Source organism: Lissotriton vulgaris, chromosome 8, assembly GCF_964263255.1.
Source record: "Lissotriton vulgaris chromosome 8, aLisVul1.2, whole genome shotgun sequence".
Lineage (NCBI taxonomy): Eukaryota > Metazoa > Chordata > Amphibia > Caudata > Salamandridae > Lissotriton > Lissotriton vulgaris.
The window spans coordinates 1,256,998,884-1,257,024,077 of NC_141696.1; the positions used below are offsets into that span (position 1 = coordinate 1,256,998,884).

Consider the following 25,194-nt stretch of genomic DNA (forward strand, 5'->3'; position numbering starts at 1 on the left):
GACAGGATGAATACCTAATTTAGCAGGTAACTTCAATTTTACTGTGACTGGTCCCAAAACTTTTTCAACTTTGTATGGACCTACAAAGCGAGGTTGGAATTTTCTATTTCCCTTCAAATGTAAATTGCGGGAAGACAACCAAACCTGATCTTTCTCCCGGTACCTTGGCGCTGGTTTACAGTGTCTATCAGCACATTTCTTATAATTCATCTTTGCTTTAATCAAATTATTCTCTGCCATTTTATGGAGGGATGCTAAGTCTTTGATTAAATTCCCCAAAGCGGGAGCTTCCAAATCTTCTTGAATTTGAAAAGGGTTAGGATGGCGACCATAATTTAAATAGAATGGAGAGTATCCCGTGGACGCACTTTTCGCATTATTGCATGCAAATCCGGCCATCTACAACATTTCTGACTAATCTTCACCCCGATCAATGAGGAACAGACGAAGATACTGTTCTAGTTCTTGATTAATTCTCTCCGTCTGACCATCAGTCACGGGATGATAACTGGTGGAAAACCTAGTCTCCACTCCGAGACCCTGCAAGAAGGCCTTCCAAAAATGGGGGACAAACTGAGAACCTCGATCTGAGATTACTACCTTGGGAACTCCATGTATTTTCACTATGTGTTCACTAAATTGTCTTGCTAGTTCTTTTGCTGTGGGTAACCCAGACAATGTAATGAAATGGCTCATTTTAGTGAAGGTGTCTACTACTACTAAAATGGTGTTGTAACCCTTACTTAAAGGCAAATCTACAATTAGGTCCATTGAAATGGTATGCCAAGGGCGAGTTGAGGTGGGAAGGGGTTGTAACATTCCCTGAGGTGCCTGTCTAGTAGGTTTACTCCGAGCACATAACTCACAGGTTTATACATACTGTTTGACATGAGAGGACAAACCAGGCCACCAAAAATAACGCTGCACAAGGTCCATTGTCTTAGATATTCCTTTATGTCCTGCTAGTGGTAGATCATGACAAACTCGGAGAGCTTTCTGTTGTAGGATCTTAGTGGGAAGATACAATGCTTCCTTGTAGTAAGGTAACTGTTCATGAATCCTCCTTTCTTCTCCTTCAGAGACCTAATCATTAATCTCTTCCGTCGTAAGACTTTTCCGCACTTCTTCTTGAAAGTTGTCCACAGAGATGGTACATATAATTTTGGATTCAGGAATTATGGGTTGTGGTTCCACAGGATGTTCACATTCTTTAGTGTGTAATCGAGAGAGTGTGTCTGCTTTTCCGTTCTTGTTTCCAGGATGATATGTAATAACAAAATCAAAATCTGCAAAATATAAAGACCAACCTAATTGTCTTGGAGTCAAAGTCTTCCCAGTTTTCAGAAATTGAAGATTCTTATGATCAGAGAATACGGTGACATTGTGTTTAGCACCTAACAAATAATGTCTTCAATCTTCGAAGGCATCTTTTACTGCCAGAAGTTCTTTTTCCGCTATAGTATGACTTATCTCTGCAGGACTCAATTTCCGAGAGCGATAGGCAACAGGATGGAGTTGTCCAGTGTCATGATGTCTTTGTGAAAGCACTCCTCCTATGGCCTGATCGGAAGCATCTGCTTCTACAAAGAATGGTTCTGAAGGGTCCGTATGCAACAGGATGGGAGCTGAGATTAATTTTTTCTTAAGGCTTAAGAAAGCTTGTTCTGCTTCTGATGTCCACTGGAACTTCACTCCTTTCTTCAGTAAACGAGTGATTGGGCAATCAATTGAGAAAATCCTTGAATAAACCAGCTATAAAAGTTTGCTTATCCGAGGAATCTGTGAATTTCTTTTACATCCTCTGGAGACGGCCAATCTTCCACTGCTTGTACCTTTCCAGGATCCATGGTAATGCCTTGTGAAGACAAGACAAACCCAAAAACTCTACTCTTGAAGAACTGAACACGCATTTTTCAAGTTTGACGATCAAACGATGAGTACGCAAATGTGCTAATACCGTTCTGACATGTTCAGGATGGTCTCGTGGATCTTTTGAATATATTAATATGTCATCCAGGTAGATGATGGAAATCTTGTCGATCAAATCTCCCATCACAATATTAATAAAGTGGTAAAAAATTGCAGGAGCATTGCAGAGCCAAAGGGCATCACTCTATACTCGAACAATCCAAACTTTGTTCTAAATGCAGTCTTCTACTCGTGACCTTCCTTCATGCGAACCAAGTGATAAGACCCTCGCAAATCGAGTTTAGTAACGATTTGAGCTTCTTTAATTTGATGAAACAGGACGGAAATCAAGGGAAGAAGGTAACAGTTTTTGATAGTCACTTGATTTAAGGCCCGATAATCGATTCAGAGCCTGAAATTTTCTTCTTTCTTTGGAATGAAAAACAATGGAGATGACACTGGTGACTGAGAGTGTCTTATGAAGCCGTTTGCTAGATACTTATCTAGATAATCCTTTAAATGATAATTCTCTGCTTCCGTCGGAGCGTAAATCCTTCTGCAAGGAAGCACGGCTCCCGGATCCAATTCAATGGTGCAATCATAGGAGCAATGTGGTGGTAAGTGCTCTGCTTCTTGTTCGCTAAAAAGTCTTGATACTCAAAAGGAATTTCCTTTGAGTTAATTACTCCAATTGGCTGCCCTCCAAAAGAGAGTAATGAAGCTTGTGAAGGCTCAACAATCTTTTCTTCTGAATGATAACAATGTTCCAAACAATATTTAGATTGCATTTCAACAGTTCGATTCTCCCAATCAATGGTTGGATTATGAATCGCCAGCCAAAGCAGTCCTAAGAAGAGTTGAAATTGAGGGGCATCTATGAGATTAAATTTCAGAACGTCCCAATGACCATCAGCTTGAATTAATTCTAACGGTTCAGTATGACTGGTGATTGGGCCTGAGGACAGATTAGTTCCATCTACTGCGCGAACTGATTCACTTCTTTCTTTACGGATAGCTTGAATTCCTGTTCTTTGAGCGTATTTAATATCACAGAAATTCCCTGTGGCCAACATGATGGCCACTCCGAAAATGTCTTGCTTTCCAAAATTCAAGGTCATATGGAGAATGACATGTGGGATCAAAGTTTGAAGAGTATTCATAATCAAATGAGAATTTGGAGTCGTCTTTTCTTCTTTCGGCATCAGAGTGACCCCCTCTACTGATGGTTCAAGGCGTTTCCCTTCATCAGTGTCTTTGGACGTCTTTGGCATTCTTTTACAAAGTGTCCAGAAGCTCCACAGTAAAGACAAAGTTTCTTCTGCCGTCGCTGTTCTTTCTCCTCTTTACTCAAAGGTCCTCGAACTACCCCAACTTGCATTGGTTCTACTTCATTATTCTGCCCAGTCACTCTTCCAACTTTAGTCTTCATTCTATCAAAACGAGGAAAATTCTCCTTAAAGTCTTTATTCATCTCACCTTTGTGCTCTGCACTACGGAAGTCGAGTTCTAAGACCAGATCCACCAAAGCCGAGAGTTTGGTAGGGCGATTGGGTATTTGCACCAAAGTATCTTTGATTTCATAGTGTAATCCACGATAAAAAAGAGCCACTCTTTTTTCTACTGGCCAATTAGTTTCAATGATCAATTTATTACATTGAGTCAAATAAGAGATTACATCTTTAAATCCTTGATGAAGCTCAAGCAGTTCATTATCGGTAGCCTGGGACATCCTTCTCCTGTCAAAAATTTGTAGAAATTCATTCTTGAATAAATCGTAGTCATAGAGGAAAGGGTCATCCCCAGATACTAATGGCATAGCCCAGTTTGCCGCATCTCCCCTCAAATAGGACCACATAAAGGCTACCCGGGATTGGGCAGCTGGAAACAAAGTAGGGTGACACATGAAATGTAGGGAGCATTGAGTTAAAAATAACTGGGCCTTCTGTAGGTCTCCTTGGAACCTTTCCGGAGCTGCTAAGGGTATTAATGGGAAGACCAAATGAATTACCTGCGCTACTGTTCTCGGATCCATAGCAGGAGCAGTTTTGCTGGGAGCTAGAGGACTAGTGGCTGGATCTCCCATGGCTAACCCATCAACTTTTTGTGACAATAACCTAGTCTCTTGGCACAAGCTATCAGTTCTTGTTTCAAACTTGTATTTTCTACTCTGACTGCACCTATCTCACGCTGAATCCCAGCTAACATTTCACCTAAAGCTTTGAAATTGAATCCTTCTGCCATTCTGCTTTGGCTAAGTGACTTCATGGCCACTTCAATCTGTCAGGAACCCTCCAGTCTTTGCAGAAGCAAAATATCTGCTATTTCCAATGCCTGCCCACCGGTACCGCCGCTATACTTCAAGCAACGTCACCAGCAGGGGTGAAAGGGGAGTGGGAGAGAAAGAAGAGACGCTCCATCAACAGCTACCACCCTCACTGTGCTGCAGGATTCTTCTGCAGTTGTGTTCCTGGTCGTGCAGTGGGTACCTAATGCACAGATGGAAAAGCATGCATATAACATGTGTGGAGATACTCTATTATCTGTAAAAGAAGCAACAAGGTTAGAAAGGAACTCTAACAGTCATATTCTGCAGTTTACGTACTGTCTGACTAATACCTGCAATATCCACAATATTTTGTTGAAATAAATTCCTTCTTTAACTCCGGAGTATCTTGCCTTATTCAATTGTGGTCTTTTGCCAGCAAGGACAATCCTCTTGAAGAGTGCACTAAAAGGGACAGGGAAGGAGAGAAAAGGGAGTAAAGGACTACGAAAAGCACCAAGAGGGAAGTTACGATTCCTTAAGTGGTTAATGTTAAACTGGCGTGACTCTGGTTACTTTCTCGACCATTGCCCTTTTAACTTGGAAGAGGCAGACAAGTGACGAGGATATTTTCAGTCAAGTCTTTTCCTCAGAAATTCCACATGAACTCTGAAGAGAAAATATCTCTTGAACTCTGAAAGGGAGGGTATACTAACTTTGGAAAGCGGAAATACATCTCCGCATCTAAACTTGAATAGAATATCAAAACTCTGTCTTCCTAAATACAGAGGAACGGTTTCTCAATGCTCTCTGATACAATTCCCAGTTGAAGTGCGCAGTTAGAAACGCACGCACTCAACTCAAATACTAGACTGCGCAGGCATGTACACAAGTATCAAAACGACCCCAAATGCGGTGGCCATCTTAGAATGGGTGATAAGCTATACTACAGTATAACAGTGGTTTACCACATTGGGTTTAATGATCACTCGCCTCTTTTTCCTTGATGTGTGTCACTTTGGGTGTAAAACGGAGGCAATGGTGTGTTTCCTGACAAGCTTTTCCACAGACTCCATGTGACAGAGAGTCTAAGAGACTGGATCAGGCTGCTAAAAAGGTATTTTCATCGGCTTCTATGGCTCTTAAGTCCACCAATGCCACTTGCCTTTTGGGCAGGTATATCCATGCTTTAATGGATTCTGCTAGACAACTGGCCCCAAAGTTATTGGAGGAGGACATAAAGAACTTTGATGAGGTCTTGTCTGACATTCAGGCAGCTGCAAAACAGGTGATCCAGAGTGGCCTTGATACCGCGGACTCTGTAGCCAGTATAATGGGGTCGTCGGTTGCATCTAGGAGGAGTGTCTGGCTTAAGTCTTCAGAATTTTCTCAGGATGTCCAGGCAACTCTTTTGGACCTCCCATTTGATGGTTCTGGACTTTTTGGGAAGAAGGCAGATGCAGCTTTGGAAAGGTTTAAAGAAAGCAAGGCTACAGCCAAGTCCCTGGGTCTGTAGACACAGCCTAGGGGTTCTTCTTATAGGAAATTCAGGGGCTTTGGAAGGTCGTCTTTTCGGACATACAGACAACCTCAGCAGCAGCAACAGCAGCAGTACACCCTATATAAATCATATAGGGGCAGGAAGAGAGGTTGCCCACAAGGTTGACAACCCTCCTCCTCCTCTTCCTCTAACTTTCCCCCTCTTACCACTGCAAAGCAGCCCTAGATCCCCCATTTTGGATCATGTTGGTTCTGTGGGGGGTCGGCTTACTCATTTTCTACAAGATTGGGAATTGGTCACTACAGACCGTTGTGTTCTCAATCTTGTAGAAAATGGATATGCTCTTCCCTTTCGGGAATTCCCTCCAGATTACCCTCCTTGCCAAGGAGCTTGCTCGGAGGACCATCTTTTTCTCCTGCAGGAGGAAGTTCTAACCTTACTAAAAAAAGGTGCGATCAAGGTGGTTCCAGAGCAGGAAAAGGGTTAGGGATGCTACTCCCGGTATTTCCTGATACTCAAGAAGGATGGCAGGTTACGTCCACTCCTGGCTCCCAGGGTCTTGAATCTTTTTCTGGAGCAAGAAAAGTTCAAGATGCTCACCCTGGCGCAGGTTCTTCAAGCGCTGCTGTGAGGACAGGATGGTGTTGATCGACTTGCAGGACGTTTATTTTCATATCACGATCCTGAAGTCGCACAGGAAGTATCTCCGTTTCACGGTAGGGTTACAACATTATCAGTTTGCGGTCCTCCCGTTTGGAATTACTACTGCACCTCGAGTATTCACCAAGGTGATGGCAGTGATGGCAGCCCATCTCAGAAGTTCGGGGATTCCAGTTTTCCCCTATCTGGACGACTGGCTGATCAAAGCAGAGCCGCCAGAGAAGGTGTGTCATCATCTGCTGGTGACAACCCAGCTGTTGTACAAATTGGGTTTTTCGATAAACATACCCAAGTCTCACCTGGTGCCCTCACAGCGCAACCTGTTTATAGGGGCGGTACTGGACAAAACTGTCTGTCGAGCATTCCCTCCTCCTCAAAGGAATCTTGATATTCAGGAAATTATTCCCTTGTTTTACAATGAAGCGGTCGTTCCAGTCCTGAAGGTGCTTCGTCTGCTCGGTCTGCTTCCTGCATCCTGATGGTCACCCATGCACGCTGGCACATGAGGGCGCTCCAGTGGTGCCTCCGCAGGCAGTGGTATCAGCACAAAGGAGATCTCAGGGAGTCTGTGAGGATATCCAGAGAAGCAGCAGCGGATATGTCTTGGTGGAGCGTGGAGGGCAATCTGACTCAGGGAAAGCCCTTCCATCTCCCTCCATCGGTGGCCACAGTGATAATGGATGCATCCACTGTAGGGTGGGGTGCTCATCTACTGGATCTGGAGATCAAAGGTCTTTTGTCTCCAGAAGAAAGGTTGCTTCACATCAACCTTTTGGAATTGCGGGCGATATGTGAGGGATATATACATTTTATCATATTTAAAAGGGAGAGTATAAGCGCATTACCACTGGTTAACAAGAGTGAAGGGAGAAGAGGCCTATGGCCAACAACACCAGGTCCAGCTACAGAAGACAAACAATCTGGGGAAAGGAACACAAAAGCTGGCCATTTCCATCAATCAGCCATGATATCATGATCTACTTATGATAAAAAAGATTAATTTCTTTTATTTGCTATTTAGACTGTTCAACATAGATTCTTAGACAGTTCAACTTATTTCTATCAATATCAGTGAAATTAATATTATCAATAGTATTGTCTAGTAATGAAGAGAAGAATGTTTTTCCTGTTTGCCTTCACAGTGATACTCTCATTCATACTCTTGTGTTCTCTGTTATGTAAAATGATGGTTCACTTCCAGAGGTGGTTATTAGTTGCTGGCCTTTCTGGTTCTCCTTTCTATAAATATCAGTACACAAAAACCCTGTCTCGTTTGGCGGCCTACGTCTTTCTGTTACAGCTCGTAGAATATATTACATCAAATTCTTCCGCTACACTACCCTTCTTATTACTAAATTCAGAGGTATGAACATGTGTCGCCCTTAATTTTAAAACCTCTTTCAATTCTCAACTGACAGTGAAAAAGAGAAAACCAAAAACAACCACAAATCTTAATCGCTGTGCACCAAATCACCAGTACAAGCCAGTTTGTGCTTTTGTACTTTGTCCTTATAAAGCCTTTATCCAGTGCCTTTAGAATCCAACTCTTAGTGAGCATTCCCCAGTGTAGGTATTGAACTTATTGTGAGGTGTTACTAGCGTTATGTTTTGTTCAATGAATGTTCTCAGTTGGCTAGTAAAATTATTTTCCTCTTCCAAAAGTATCTTAGTAGAGAATCTTGTGTAATCAAAATATCAAGTCATATTGTTTGAACAGTTATGCCTTCTGCTCTAAGTGGCATGTCTGCCCCAATATCCTCTTTTTGTGCAGATGTTTATGTCCTTGCTCAAGGGCGCTCCCACTGGAGTAAGGAGAGTTTCTTTACCTGAGTGGGACCACTCAAGGCTTACCAGTATTTATCATAGGGTCATATCCTTTTTTAACTGCTTCTTTATATGTCTCAATTCCTTTTGCTTATGGGCATTGTAGGTTTTTTCTGTTTCTTTGTATTCTTTAGTGAGTCTTATAGACACAGCTCAAGTGGTTACAAATGTATAGCAATCCTGATAAGAGGAAGTTTTAAATATACTACACCTGCATGATAGTTCCTCACCTGGTCTATAGTCCTCTGCCTATTTTAAGGGAGCAGTGCTTCCAGTTTTTAAGATAAATGTGTTCTAACCCCATCTTGAGGAGCTTCTGTGTGGTATTTATTATGTCACATAGCTTGATTTCTAGAATGATTTACTGGACCCTTCTAGAAAAGCAGATGCAGTATTTTTAATTGAAAATTGGGAGGGTATATGATTTCATAGTTAAGTTGGAGATGTGCCACCTGAATATCTAGGTTCTAATCCTAGCTCCCAGCATGACCACTGTTTATGATCCATAGCAAACGACTTTGCCTCTCTCATCCCTTATTTGTAAAACATGTCTGGGGATAATCAGAAGCAATATAAAACATCTGTGCCTAAATTTAAAAGTAGAGTAGAGAGACATAAAACCCTTCCCTACTAGCAAGCTATATATTCAAAAGCCTTCTTGGCACCCCACATACTAGCTTTTGGTATGTGTGCCCCAAGAGTTAGCAACAGACGAGGGTTGTACTTCAAATAAGAAACATTGTTCATCCAGTGGTTTCTCCATTACTCTTTGCCCATTAGATTCCTTGCCATTACCAAACCCATCTGACCTCCTTGACTCGGCTAGGACTACTTTCTATCTGTCGTTGCATCTGAGTGCAATGGAACTGAGAGATGAGGTGTGTGAGGAACGTCAAAGACTAGCGTGGGAGGTATGTGTTATGGAGTCATCAAGCTTGAACTCACACTTTAACTGCAGAGAAGGAGTTGTGAAAAAGCGAAATATACACTAGAAATACAACAGTGAAGATGAAGAGAATAGCCTTTCCTAGTTCTGCCTCATGCTGTCTTGACTTTGTTGCTACAGACAATTTTAAATATGTGTGCGCCTTCTCCTGCAACAGCTATTTTAGATAAAACAGTTTAAAGCCGCTGAAAGTGCAGTGAGTCCAAAAGCCCGAGTTATAAGAGCCTGAGAAGAGGCCGTCTCCACTCCAAACGTTGATGCATTCATGTGGCTTCCTCATCGCTAATTGAATAACAGAACAAATAAACCACTATATAATTGATCCTACAACACAGTGCCTTTTCTTTATATGATAATCCTCAAACCCGCTGGATTTAGCATCATTATTGTGAAGGAGGAGGGGGTTATAATTAAATGGAGAATCTGTGCAAACAAATTTACTCCGGATATGCTGAACTTGTTTCAGTGGACTAAAACATATCTGTTAATCAATAAGGCGAAAGGTGGCGGTGTCAGTGAGGGGCAGTAGCGGTCGGTGGTGGGATTAGCTGGCAGGTGGTGACGTGGGGAGGGGGAGGGCAGGTTGGGGGGTAATAATCTAAGGATTACATAGGATTACAGGTAGTTAAACATATAAATAAATAAAACGAATTTTGTTGCGCGCACTGCATCCCCAAATGCGATGCAGTGCACACAACGAAATTTGTTTTATTTATTTATATGTTTACTTACCTGTAATCCTCCGTAATCCATAGATTACTACCCCCCACCCTGCCCCTCCCCCTCCTCACATCAGCGCCCGGCAGCTAACCCGACCACCGACCGCTACTGGTGAGGGGGAGGGTTCGATGGCGAGGGCCCAGTAGTGGTCAAAATATCTGTCTGCCTGTCGCATTCACGTGTCATCGCCTCTATTTTCTTGGAAACGCAGTCAAGGAATCTGACCAAAGCGCAGTGCAGGGAGGTGTTCGAGGGATCGAAACAGGTCAGGACCACTCCTATGCAGGATCTTATGTCTTTAGCTAATTAGCCCCTACGTAGCACAGCCCTTCTTTCCTCGAGAAGTTCCAAGTTTCATTGAAGGTCACGTCCTCTTAGGTCATCTTTGGCCCACCCGGGGCGGTCCTGAGGAGGTATTGCTTAGTCGCTTTCTTGTAGCTGTGTTATCTCGATAGCAGGAAGATCAGTCATTAGCCACATGTTAAAGAGGCCTGAAATTAAGATATCTGTGCTGGGATTTTGTTATCCGTGGTTTAGCACTATGGTAGTCAGTTCCTTGGTAATCGCTGACCTTGAGCCCAAATTTGGTTGAATGTAGACATTTATCAGAATTAGGCTCCTTTACTGGCAGTTCTGAGTGAAGTGCCGACTACTTAAAGCCCTGACGTGTAGCTCGCTTGTTCCCAAGAGCGAATCGCGCTATTGGCGATACGTAGATTACAAGACCTCCACTGTTGCTGCCAAAGTTCCTTTGTTTGGTTGCAGGAATATAATTGTTTATATACCCTTGAAGCTGGTATGCCGTCTGAAGCCCTGTCTCTTGCAGCAGGATGTTCTTGAAGGAGTGTAAGTAAGATACCGTACCCTTATCACTCAGTTTATGTGCCAGACCGTTGACGTTCCAGGAGCATATCTTGAGTGGGCTTTCCAAATGGGCATTGTGGCTGTTACTTTGTCACCTGAGCAATCGCGTTGAGTTTAAGGTCCCAGACAGCTATGCCTAGTTGTCTGCTTATACAGGACCCATGGGTTGAATTTCGTGGTCACCCTTTAGGGTGAGCTAGAAACCGGGGTTTTACTTAGGGCGCCTTTGAGGAATGAGTAAACCAATCTTGGACCCACCACATTTGGCAAACTGTCAAGTATGTGTGGAGAGCCTGATTCCTTGCTGGGAGTGATGGAAATACCCCACTGCTTGAAAATGGCACTGTATCTAATGATGTTGGAGGGGATGTATGACGTTAGCACGCATACTATTACCACGCATACCTTTACAACGCGGTATTTACAACGAATACCGTTACAACGCATAGCGCTTTGAGGTGCTGGATAGTGGTAAGTATAATTTTATATTCCAACTCCAGTCCCCGTGGACACTAGGGAAGGTGTTGGATATAAAATTAAACTTATTCCCTATCCTAGAGCGCCCCCCAGCGCAATGCGTTGTAATGGTATGCATGGTAATGCCTGCGTTGTAATGGTAGTGCGTTGTAACAAATGCGTGCTAAACGTTGTATACCGTTGGAGGCTATCTCTAGATCGTCAGGTGACCTTGGTTGATTGGTTTGGTCTGGCCGTGCACTGGGTCGATAAACTCAACAGAAACAATCTTGTGTGATGTGACTTCTTCCATCAAGCCTATTGCTTGAATTAACTTCAGAATGTTTCCCAGATATAGGATATCAAACGTGCCTTTCGAATTGTATTCTGGGTGGAATAGTGTGTAGGCTGTAGGTGCTTGTGTTTGCCTTGTGCTATCGCGAAAGTTTGAAAGTGTATTGTTTGCCAGAATTGGGGAAGTGGGATGTGTTAGTCTGTGTTCCAAGGGAGGACCAGGCCAATTAGAGGCTGCTCATACTAAGCCCAAAGTTGAAGCGGCCCGATTGCTGGGGTGTGTAGAGAAGCTTCCTGTAAGCATATTGGGGTCTGAAACAGAAATTGCAGGTTTAAGAGACGGATTGAATATAGTACTGGACCCCTTTGGACTCGTTGAGGGTATGTCAGTGATATTGTGCATGATGCTAGCTTGTGCATATTCTTCAATGTGAATTGTTTGGTGCCTAATAGCTCTGTTTTGCTAGCTGACGGGATAGTCGCCGAAGGCTCAGAACTTTAGTAGCAATATCTTGCCTTGGATTTTTTACATGATCCGCAGTGGAAGTTCTGATTGCCATCGTAACGGAGTCTGCTCTGGCTGCCATAGCCCTCACTTCAGTGAATACTAAGGTGATACTCTGTTGCTTTACAGTCTGATTAGGATTTAAAGTTGGATCATCCATCACTAATGCATAACCAAACAATAAAAAGTAAAGAGGCACATTCCTGTCAGGAGAGAATATGGGTGAGAAGTCTTTTCTATGTACATTCATCCCAAAGCGATGCTGTGAAGTTGGTAAAAGAGTTGACTTTTTGTAGCACCTTGAAGCTTCCATTCACCATTTGATAATAAATTGTTTTGTGCTTTGCAGCAAATGTGTGGTGCTGCCTGCAATGTTTTGTTGTCAAAAGGGTCCACTTATGATGTCGTAAGCAGTAGGTATTACTTTTTTAGGGTCTGTAGAATGAGGAAACTATGTTGAATTTGTTGCATGCAATATTGTACCTTACTTCCTCCAGGACTTAGGGAATGATTACAAGGTTGACGGTCTTAAAGCGGGCAGCCACACCAGTGCCCCGCTCCAAGCCAGTCGAACCCATAGTCAGTCTTCCCACCGGATTGCGAGTTGTAATCCTGGTGGGCGTCCCTATGGTGGCAGTCCGGCAGTGTAGGAGCGCTGCAGCCCATTCCTGCACAAACAGAAATATACAATCTTGTGCATTTTGTCTGTGCAGGTACAGGTGGTGCATATATAGAGGGTGGCACAACATGGGCCTCCGTTCATGCATCCCTGTTCACAGAGGCACTTAGTTTCCTCACTGCCACGCTTTTCATGGTGGGCTCACCGCCATGAAAAGGGTCACAGTGAGGAAACTCGTAATATGCTTAGCGGTGCCACAGCAACAACGCCAGCATATCACAACCTCAACCGCTGCCCCAGCTCCATGGAATCAGAGATCCCCGGCAGTTGCAGCAGTCATGTGGTTGTCCCACCACCGTAGTTGTAATACTGCAGGTTGACCACCAGATTGATGGTCCAAGGACCACCACCACAGGTTTGGCGGTCCTGTGGTCCGCATAACTCGTCATTAGGCCCTTAGTAATCAAGCTTATCCTCTGAATAGTACGCCTTGCATGCTTTTTACATTGGCAAGGGGATCTCAACAAAGATGGGGAATTGTACCGTGTGGCAGAAGGTAATTTCTCTCACTTTATGTATAATAAAACAACATTCTTTATCTGCTCCACTCCTCAAACACACACATTCACTATTTAGTTAGTTACATGCGCACTAAATCTCATACTTCTCTAAATAATTGATATTTTCTTACTCATTCATGTTCTAGTTTGTGTCTAATGCTATTGCTTTGTAGTTTAATTTGAGGTCAGCATTCCACTTGCTTAACAAGTACATTGCAATATATCACATGAATATTAAGTACAAAATGCACAAGTTTAGACTGTTCAATGGTAGGTGTAATTTTGGATCCCCTTATCCTGAGTGCATGAATCTCGCCGACGAAAAAAAACATGGGAGGAAGAGGTAAAGATCTTGCCAGGGTGATGCTCTTTTTATTACAACTTTGTTGAACTGAATGCTCCAAACACAGTCCAATCAATGTGTCTTTTATTTGCTTTAGATAGTGTCTACATACTCTTTTGACATTGTCTCAAACTTACAGCCTCACAACAGCCTGCCAGCCTTCCTGAAGGAGAGATTACTACTGTAGAAATTCCACGTGCGGCATCTCATCGAGATTTGGGAATTAGCATTGTGGGCGGCAACGAAACACCCTTGATCAACATCGTCATTCAAGAAGTCTATCGAGATGGGGTTATCGCACGGGATGGCAGACTCCTAGCTGGGGATCAGATACTTCAGGTATGGATTCGCTATCAGTCATTGCCCAACAACTTACTCCAGCCTGTATGTGCTCATCCAGTATATGTAATAGTGTTTACTAATAAAGGCTCTTTGGAGTACACTTTATGTACTCTTACGTGAACTGGTCACAAAACATCTAAAATGGGAATAAATTGAGAATATTCAGGGTATACTTAGATACAGTTAGTACAAGTAGAAACAACTGTGCCCTTTTGGCACTTTCACTAATGTGGAGTTCAGCGTATTGGGCTGATTCACAAGAAAATTGTAGAGCATGCAAAAGAGTAGCCCTCTAGTACCACTTCTGTACTCATAAATTATTTTCTAAAAATCAACCCGGATTGTATAACCGGCTGTTGTACGGTGTATGTTAGCTGTAGCACATGAGTTCTGCAATCTAAATTGTGGGTCACTTTCTGCATTGAATATTATCATTCTTCTGGACTGCCTATTATAATTCACCCTCGTATGTCATTTTGGGGTGAATTCAATATGGGAAAGAGGTACTGACAACATGATCGTTTAAAATCCAATTAATTTTCCCGCAAACCATATTCATTAAAACAAATTGTTCTCCCAGATAGAGTTTAAGCTTGGATAGCATGCATTCAATAGCAGTGGCGGCCGGCATGACTCGCGGGTGGCAGGGTGGGCACATGGGGGGCTGTAATGACAACAATGCGGGTGGGCGCAGGGTTGCGCAATGAAGAAAAAATATATATATATACTCTTACCTAACTACCGGGTGCAGCGTCTCTGCTCCTTGCTCCTGCTCTCCTCCTGTTTGTACTCAAGGAAAAGAAAGCCAGGAGCAACAGCCAGGCTCCCCTGACAAATCAAAACGCTGCAGCGTTGTGATTGGTAAGCACCCAGGCTCCACTGACCAATCACAATACTGCAATGCAGTGTTGTGTTTGATTTTGAACGTCCTGGTTTGACGCTCAACCAGGGAATAGGGATTCTGGTCATGTTCTCCACGCAGGCTGTAATGCAGCCTGCATGGAGAATGGAGAAAGTGTACATGACTGATTTGGGTGGCCCAATATGGCTGACCAAACAGTCATTGCTTACTTAAGAGTGTGCAAACTATTCCTCCCCTGCCCTGCTTCGAGAGAAGAGCAGCCCCGCTCATCCACAAAGGAAACATAAAATGAGAATAACTCAAAGTTATTATAATTTTATATTTCCTTTACTTTACACTGCTCAAAAGCAGTAGGGCGACTCTCCTCCCCCATTGTAGAGGAGCCACCACTGTTCAATAGACGACGGGCCTAAACCACCCTTTACCAGCCAGTTTACATGGTTGGCCATATCCGAGATTATGGCCAAAAACGCAAGCATTAATTCCATTGCATTATTCTGAGCCTACAAAACAACGGTTTAACATTAATTTGTGCAGTTTTAAGTGTCTACATTTCGATGTTGTGGTGCTATTTCCATTTACTTCCTACAGTCCAGAGCCTGGCGACCTCATTCACAAAGGAAAACTTACACTATTGTTTAAGTTGACCAACTTTTTTGCTAATCACAAACTAACAGTTAATAGTAAGTTTATGACTGTGGAGACTCCTCAGTCGGAGTGGAAAACTCCGCACATAAAAAGACAGGACGTATCTTACTTTTAACTCGTAGTTTGTAAATAGCAAAATTATAGCAAACTTACACAAAAGTGTACGTTTACCTTTGTGAATCAGGCCCTTAGTGTGGTAAGGTGCCACAAATATATTAATAGAGCATACTTGGCAAAATACGTTCCCTTTTTGCAGTAGTCAGGTTAGAACTTTTGCTCATTTATTCTGAAGAATTTAGTAGCAACTCTTCCTGTCAATAATAATCTGCCTTCTTTATTTAAAGTTTAATTTGTCTTCCTTTGAACTCAATGAACATGTATGATAATTGTTAATTTCATCTCTATAGTACAATCACTTTTACATTTTTGAATTTATATTTAACATTGAAATTCAGCACTGACTTTTTGTATTGTGACCACATTAGGAGGTTGGTAGAATGGTCTTTTTGAATATTTGTTTGCAGATATCATGTATAGCTTGCTTTTCCAATCTTTGAAATGCGGGACCAGAAGCAAGCTCCTAGAAGTTTTCTGTCCAAAATGAGAAAAGTACTGCAGCTGCCCCTTGCAGTATGGTATGCTATTACTAGCCGCAGCAAGTGGGTGTAGTTGCTAAGTAGCAGATGGCTCCTCTGCTTCATCTCCCTTTCTGTGCAAGCCTAAAAAACCAATGAAATTAGCACTGACTGTGATGAATAGACACAGAGCCTGATTCACAAAGGTAACCTTACATTTTTTATAGGACAGGCCTATTTTTTTTTAATGTGCGGAGTCTTGGCAGTCGTAAAGTTACTATTAATAAAATTAAACTTGCAGTTTGTGAATACCAAAAAACAGTAAATTTTCACAAAAGTGTAAGTTTACCTTCGTGAATCAGGTCCAAAGTGAGTTTCACTACTTTGTTCCCCCACATTGGATCTCATCAGTTTTCATAATATCAGCCAGTAAAGACATATGGCAACTAACCTATGGAGAAAGAGGATGAGGATGTTTTATAGCACTGGGATTACTTATTTATTTATTTTAGAGGTTTTATAAAGTGCTGGCTGGACCCAGAGGTATCAGAGCGCTTTACATGATAGAGCTAGTCACAGTCAGAACCAAATTACAGCATGATGGAATAACAAAACATCAGAGCGCTTTACAAGACAGAGCTAGTAACAGTAAAATAAAATTACAACGTCGTAGAATAACTGCAGGTAAAACAGAGGAAAGAACGGCTTGAGATTATACATATCATGTAAACAGATAGACAGAGTAATGAGTTAAAAACCTATAAGATATGGCAGATCGAGTTTAAAGCGCAGGTAAAGACCCCCAATATTTGTTGAGGAGGTGCATTTTGAGGCCTTTTTTAAAGCTGTAGTAGGAAGGGTTGCATAATAGGTCTTTGCGGAAGGCGTTCCAGATGTAGGGGGCATTTCCGGAGAAGGAGCGGGATTGTGTGGGCTTCATTTTTAGCAGGGGTGGGACAAGGAGGAGAGCGTTAGTGCTTCTCAGAGGTCGTGTGCTGCCCGCTTTGCAGAGTGCATTGGCGAGTAATGAGAGAGCATTTTGGTGGAGGACTTTGTGTGTGATGCATGCGGTTTTGTAGGCGGATCTGCCTTCGATGGGGAGCCATTTAAGAGTTTTGAGGGCTGGGGAAATGTGGTTGAACCGTTTACAGTCGGTGATGAGCCTGGCTGCAAGATTGAGTACAGATTTGAGTGGAGCTAGGTGGACCTTAGGGATTCCGGTGAGGATGGCATTGACGTAATCAATTCGCAAAAGGACCATTGATTGAACTACTAATTTAAAATCTTCAGTTGAGAGGAAGGGTTTGGTTTTCTTGAGATGACGGAGAGTGAGGGGGGGCTCCTTTAGCCAAATTTTTGATGTGGACATTGAGGTTGAGACTGTTATCGATGGAGATACCAAGAGATTTTACTGAGTTGGACAAGGAGAGAGAGCAGTTCAGGGCATTGAGGTCTGAGATTCTTGTTTCAATGGGGAGAGGTTTGTTTTTAGGGGAGAAGAGAAGGATTTCAGTTTTTTGGGGTTGAGTTTGGGACGATTAAGGTGGAACCAGGATTGGATTTTAGTGAGGGTGTTATTAAGGTGAATGATGTTGGCGTGGGTTTTGATCTTATAGTAGAGTTGGGTGTCGTCGGCATAAAGGCGGTACTTGATACCAGCTTGTTAAGAATGAGGGTGAGGGGTTCCATAAAGAGGTTAAAGAGAGAGGGTGAGAGAATAGATCCCTGGGGGACTCCTAGGGTGACCGGAGTGGGTTAGATAGACAGTCTTGAATTTTAATTTGCTGGGTTCGATGTTGAAGATAGGAGACAAACCATTTGTTGGTAGTACCATTGAGGCCGAAACTATCTTTGAGAACATTAAGTAGGGCAAAGTGGTTAACAGTGTCAAAAACTGCGGAGAGATCTAGGAGGATAAGTAGACATGTCTCACCATTATCAAGGGAGTGGTGGATGTCGTCAACAATGTTTAGTATGGCAGTTTCAGTGCTGCAGCCTTTTCTGAAGCCTGATTGTAAGGGGTCAGGAAGGTTGACTTTTTCGATGTGTTTGTCTAATTGGAGCAGGACACATTTTTCGAAGGCTTTATAAAGAAGGGGGAGGTTAGTGATGGGGCGGAGATCGTTTAAGTGATTAGGATCAGCATTAGTGTTTTTAATAATGGGGGAGATTTGACCCAGTTGAAGGGAGCTTGGAACACTTCCAGTAGCAAGGGATGTGTTGATGATTGTGGTCCTGGATGGGACAATGATGTGCTTTAGGTCTTGGACAAGGTTAGAAGGTAGGGGGTCTTTGGCATGGGAGGATGGTTTTAGTTTAGCAATGATGCTGTGGATTTCACACTCAGTCACATGGAGGAAAATTTGCCAGGAGGCATTGTTTTTTGGTCGTGAGTTTTGGTTCCAAGGGTATGAGAGGAGTAGTGGTGGAAGAGTGTGAGGGGTAGTTTAGGGTGGTAATAGGAGACGGAATGTGTGAGGAGGGGTTAGGGTGAAGTGAGGAAGCGGGAGAGTGTGAGGGGGCATCCGGGGATGTCAGGAGTGTGGAGTGCGGTTTAGAGGTGATGTCAGGAGTAACTAGCGGGTTGGTTGGGATCAGCGTTGCTTGGAAGGATTGATCTATTTTGGCAATTTTTTCAGAGAAGAAAAGGGCAATTTCTTCACATCTAGCAGTACAGGCTGTCGGGTTAGGCGGAGCTGAGGAGGTTTGGTGATGGATAATGTTGAACAGTTATCTAGGTCTGTTTTTGGTCCGATCGAGTTGTGTGCGGAAGAAGGAAGCCCTGTAGTTAAAAATTTGTTTTTTGTATGGAGATCCAGCTGATCTGAGTGTCAGGTTTGAGTGGGAGGGATGTTGTCTCTAGGTTCTTTCCATCAGTCTTAATGAGTGTCTTTCGTTGTTAAGTTCTAGGTTAAACCATGATTTGGAATGGATGTTTCTTAGAGTTTTAAGTTTAGGAGGGACTAATTGGTCTAGGACATTCCTGACGGCTTTATTAAAGTGCTCAGTAAGCTCATTTGCGTTATGTGAGGGAGGAGTGAGGAGCAGCTGAGCTTGGAGTTTGGACCCAAGCTCATCAGGAGGGATACATTTTAGATTTCTGGTCCATTTCATGGGTTTCATTTGTTTGGTGGGGAGGGCAGGGAAGGGGCGTGATAGCAATGGTGAACAATTTGAGGTGGTGGTCGGACCAGTCAATGGGGATGATGTTGGTCAGAAAGGACAAGTCATTGTTGGTAATGATGGCGTCCAGGTTGGCTCCTTTGGTGTGGATGGGGGACTGACATATTTGTTTGAGGTCATTGATCTCGAGAAGGTTGGTGAAGAGGGTGGTAGTGGGATCATTGGTGTCATTCAAGTGGAGGTTGAGGTCTTCAAGGAAGAGATTTTTGAGTTGGTTATTGAGGCTTGTGTCATCAAGTCAGAAAGTTTGTCAATAAAGGGGTGAGGATCACCAGGAGGGTGGTAGATAGTATGTAAACGAATAGGGTGGGTATTGTGAACTTTAAGTTCAGCTTCAAGGTACTCAAAGGTGGTGAGGAAATATAATTTTTGATCGAGTAGTGTTCCCCAGCGAGTACCCCACCGTCTCCATGTACTAGCTTGCAGTGCATGTTATTTCCCTCCTGTGCCAGCTATGAAGACGCAAATACATTTGCGTCCATCTCTAACTTGTCCTCTTTCAGATCCGCCATGAACGGATTGAACATTCAGTTTCCATATATGCTGTGCCACCGTCTTTTTGTGGTACACTTTACACGTTTTTCAGCTCTGGCGAAGTAGGCCCAGATTATGCCATTGAGCTTTTTCTTCGCGTTCTCTCCTGCTTTCTGACTCCGAGGGCCTCAGCCCAGGCTACCTCTGTACCAGTGGCCCCCACCTTACTCCTTGCGCGGCTCCGGCGCATAGCCTAACCTCTGCCTGCCAAGACCGTATTCAACCTTCGAATTATCTGCTCCACTCCTCGAAAACACATTCCTGTCTCGTAGCTCAAGTAAACATCCTCCCAGCTGCAGGAGCAGAGGGCCCGGCATAGTAAATGTACCACTGTAGTCGAATTTACTGATCATGGTAGATCCACGTTTAGGGCTATACGTCATTCCTATTTTGTTTGTGGTCATACTGCATATGTCCGTTTACCTTTAGACTGGGATGGCACCTGTTATATCGCATTCCTTCTGCCACCTGTTTTCCTGGCCCCTCCCGACTATCATAGAAATACCAATTTGGTAAAACATAGATACAAAAGAGATCTCCCGCTTGTCGATTATACTGAGACTACATGGGAACAATATACAGATTTCAATAAAGGTTTCTTCCCCTACCTAGGTACTGTTTCAAATAGTAAACTAATCCGTAGATTAACCAGAACCCTCGAAGCAGTGGTACTTGAAACCACTTCAGCTCTAGGTAACTTAACGGAGGAGCAGTCCGCCATGCGGGTTGTTGTTCTTCAAAATCGCCTTGTTATTGACGTCATCTTGGCAGATAGGGGTGGAGCTTGTAAGGTCATCGACTCCGAATGCATAACGTGAATCAGTATATATGTTGACTTTCTTATTTCTGGCTTGAATACATGCTTGTGTCAGAGCAATAAGCTCTGCGGCTTGGGCTGACAAAGTGTCAGCCCAAGCCGTATCTGTCGTGACAGCATAGGCTGCCACTAATTCACCTGTCTTTGTTCTCATACATGAACCATCCACATAAAGTGTCAGGTCTGGATCTGGTAACGGAACATCTGTCAATCATGAGGTCACAGAATGGGTGGATACATAAGAGAATCTTGCATTGAAGTTATTACTATCACAACAAAACCCAGACAAGACTTGACAGATGTTCCGTTACCAGATCCAGACCTGACACTTTATGTGGATGGTTCATGTATGAGAACAAAGACAGGTGAATTAGTGGCAGCCTATGCTGTCACGACAGATACGGCTTGGGCTGACACTTTGTCAGCCCAAGCCGCAGAGCTTATTGCTCTGACACAAGCATGTATTCAAGCCAGAAATAAGAAAGTCAACATATATACTGATTCACGTTATGCATTCGGAGTCGATGACCTTACAAGCTCCACCCCTATCTGCCAAGATGACGTCAATAACAAGGCGATTTTGAAGAACAACAACCCGCATGGCGGACTGCTCCTCCGTTAAGTTACCTAGAGCTGAAGTGGTTTCAAGTACCACTGCTTCGAGGGTTCTGGTTAATCTACGGATTAGTTTACTATTTGAAACAGTACCTAGGTAGGGGAAGAAACCTTTATTGAAATCTGTATATTGTTCCCATGTAGTCTCAGTATAATCGACAAGCGGGAGATCTCTTTTGTATCTATGTTTTACCAAATTGGTATTTCTATGATAGTCGGGAGGGGCCAGGAAAACAGGTGGCAGAAGGAATGCGATATAACAGGTGCCATCCCAGTCTAAAGGTAAACGGACATATGCAGTATGACCACAAACAAAATAGGAATGACGTATAGCCCTAAACGTGGATCTACCATGATCAGTAAATTCGACTACAGTGGTACATTTACTATGACCTACGTGTACAGAACCATTCTTGCGAACACATAGTTCACCAGTAACAGGCAATACTGCCATAGCAGGTAGAACAGGAGCAGCTTCAGATTCGACAGATAAAATCATGAAAGTGACTGTGTAATTTCCTAACCCATATACTTCGTTTTCTAGATCAGTTCCAGTGTCAACGGGGAGTCCCTCCTTGTCAGGGAAGCATACCTTAAGCAGGACTAAGTTCAGGTTTCCCCAAACCCAGTTACCTTCATAAATAGCAGCAGTAGAAACTAGGGAATTGAGCATTTTAAACCATGCACCACATGTGCCATTGTGTGTGAACGGGTACGGGAAAAGGGGCAAAACACCCTTGTTTTCTTGGTAAGGAGGGAGTCGACCACATATCCAACAGTTTGTAGCATTGGTAACCTGATGGGAGTGATGTAACATACTAATGAAAGTGTTGTTGCGCAGCGCAAGCCTATATGATAATTCATGAGGCGGTAATTCGCTAAAAGAATGTTCAGTAGTAGCATTATAAGTAGATTGTGCACGCTTGAATATAGGATAGCATATATGTAGTAGAATACCAGCAATGATAACCAGCAAACATAGGAAAAACATAACAAGTAGTGTCACTATACAGCGACTACGAAGTGATTTGCAATACGCCTTTTTCTCATCTCTATCTCGATCTAGGGGATACATGTCAGAAACTAATTTAACCGATTCACCTAGGGGAGGACTTAAACAATTAAACTGTCTGACTTGCTAGATCGTAACTTTTGTCTGTAAGTTTCTGAAGCAGTTTTCTCAACCAGAGGGAGTTTCGTGTCAGTTTGTGGAGGAGGGCAGGGCTTAGTGTCCAAGTCCGAAGGAAGTCCAAAATATTTTTTAATATGGCTGGAATGCAGCCATCCCTTCCTGCCCTCTATCTTAACAGCTGTCCTCGTCGTGAGCAGAACCAACTTCGGCGATTGCCAGCGGGGCTCCAGTGGAATCGCCAGAGTAGTTAACAAGGGAGAGCTGAAGTTTGCTTTTGAAGATTATGGCCAGCCCCCTCCCTATTCTATCAGGTCTGTCTTTTCTGAGGATAGAGTATCAGGGGGGTAGAGTAGATCAAGCATGCTCGTTGCGCAGTCATTGAGCCAGGTTTACGCGAGGAACGCAATGTCAATTGATTCGCTAAGGCTAGATTCGGAGATTTCAGTGGCGTGTTGAACGGCATATCAACAGTTAACAAGCATGCAGTCGGGTGGTTTGTGGTTGTCTTGGGGGGAGGGCAGGAGTAGATGGTGGTGAGATGTGGAGGGGGTCTTGGGGAGGCGGGAGAGGAGGGAATTCTGTTGGTACCTAGAATGACGGGGATGTTGGAGTACAGGGGAGGTGGGTTGTTGACTAAGGGATTAGGATGGTAAGAATTGCATAGGTCGGAGAGGTCTGATGGGGAGAGGTGGTTCGAGGTGCGGCGAGGTCTAGACATCAGGTTGTAGAGGGGGGAAGTATTCCAATGATGACGCTTGATATTGGCGGGATTTTACGGTTAGGGTGGGGTGAGTTTGCACGTGTGAGTCGGGTTCCAGAGCTGAGGGATTTAACATCTTCTCTAAGTCGAGAGAGTTCATTCATCAGTAAGGAAAGATTACGTTTAATGTTGTGTATGGTCAGGGTTATAGGGGAAAGGGAGATCTTAAAAGGGGAGGATGAGGGTGAGAGGGAATGGATAGTGTTTGTTGTAGACAGGGGGCAATTGCGTGTGGGGTTTGTGAGGTCAATGGTGGTGGAATGAGTTGGGATAAGGCTTTTAGGCATAGGTGATAGCGTGATGCAGGATACGAGATTAGAAAACTCAGGTGATGTGGATGGAGATAATATTAGGGCACAAAGAGTTTGAAGTAGGACTGCATGGGGAATTAACAGTGGTGAGAAATTCAGTGGTAGAGATGGAGGATTAGGTGAGGTTGAGGGTAGGGCCAGAGGTGGGAGAGCCAGGGTGGAGGGATAGGGATTCAGGGTGGGGGGTCAAGGAGGGAGAATAAGGGTTAGGTCTTTTTATATAAGGGGTTGAGGGGGACAGGTTATTGGAGGATGTGAGTGGTTGGAGGTGGGGGTGTGTAGAGGGGTTGTCAGGAAGAGGGAGGAAACGTTGGAGGGGGAGAATATATGGGTGGCTGTGATTGGGAGATGGTATTGGTTATAGAGATGACAGGGGTGGGGGAGTAGGAAGTAGGTGTTTGGACTATGGTAGGAGGGAAGAGAGGGGAGGTAGAGAGAGGGGTAGGGGGAAGGGGAGAGAGCGGGGGTGTTGATCGGTTGGGTATATGGAGGAATAGGGATCATTTTGTATAGGTGAAGAGACAAGGTGCTGAAGTGGTGCTCAAGGATGGAGAGGTGTGATTCGGCGCCTTGTATGAGGATGTTACCCGTTTTGAAGATGGAGATGTCCATTTCACCCGGAAAAATTGGGGAGGGAGTAGTGGATAATTTAGATCCATAGGGAATTTTGATTGAGTGAGTGACTGGGAGCTGACGTAGGAAAGTGCTTTTCCATTTGGAGGGGCATTTGGAATAGAAGATGTAGTTGGTTTTTATGGTGGAAGAGAGGCTGAGGTAGTTATTTATGATAAGTGTTTCAGGGTTACGAATGAGTAGTTTATGTTTGAAGTTTTTCTTAGCATTTTTAGACAGATTGGGAGGGGGCGGTAAAGGATGGTCCAGGAGTTAGGGCCATGTTTGGAGAGAGTATAGTCAAGGGGGATGTGTGAGTGATTGAAGGGGGCATGTTAGGATGGGGCTGAGAAGTAGAGAGGTAGAAGAAGGTTGTGAGGGCAAATAGGGGTAAGGTAAAAGAGGGATGTATCAGGATGTAAAAGGTTGTGAGGGCAATTAGGGGTAAGGTACTTACTGATCCTCTGATAGAACAGCCAGTGTGTCTGCGCTCTTTGGAGCTAGGAGAGCATGTTTTTGGGATGCCTTTGTAGATGGTGTTAGACGATCCCCACTGGAGCAAGTAATTTTGTTAGGGACTTTCAGCTTAGATGGTCCCTCTTCCCTCGTCCCCACAAAAGCTGACAAACAGAATGCATTTTTGGAAGTAGCACTGACAGTGTGAAGATGGAAATATTGGCTGTGGAATACCTCAAACTTTGGACTAGTTTTGATTAAGCCTATAAGAGTTAGGACAGACACATGGAAGGGGTATCCGTCCATGTGACATAGAAGTAAAATCTCTGTCAGGATCTCTTTGTACTCTGATTCATATTTGAGCTAGAGCCATATCTAGGTATTGTCCACATAAACAAAATACCTGATGAGGTGCTGAAAGTGGAACTGTGTAGTTATTAGAGATGATTGTCTAGAGGTTGGTAAGCTTTGTGCCTCCAACTTCAATGACAGTAGTTTCAAAAAGCATCTAACCTTTGCTAATTTGCATCAGGTGATTCTATTTAGAATCAAACGTTGTATTAAGCGGCCAAGCATCACAGTACACAGCCCAGCTGCCTACATCAACTCGCCGGCAGGGCGTACTCCCACAAGAATCGCACACAGCGTCTGGGCCTACAACCCGGAGGTCGGCCCCACGTATCTGTGGTTGCATAATCACCCCACCGGAAGCATCATTTCCGCAATTTTTAAATGGTGAAAGTCCAAAGAAAACAGAAAAAACAGTACCAACTACCCCTTCCCCCCTCTCCACCCTACCTCCCCCCCGCCCGCCCCCCCTAACCATCCCAGCCCACCCCACTCCGCACCAGACAAGTCCAGGAACAACCATCTCATAGGATCCC

The 25,194-nt window shown here is 43.7% G+C and overlaps 1 protein-coding gene across 1 annotated transcript in view; it reads left to right on the forward strand.

The window, feature by feature from the left end:
- The window catches only part of LNX2 (ligand of numb-protein X 2), a 163,012-nt gene that overhangs the window by 14,761 nt on the left and 123,057 nt on the right, over positions 1-25,194 (forward strand). Inside the window, exon 3 of the mRNA XM_086933463.1 lies at positions 13,603-13,802. Coding sequence (XP_086789589.1) covers positions 13,603-13,802 — 200 coding nt within the window. The remainder of the gene's footprint in view (positions 1-13,602; positions 13,803-25,194) is intronic.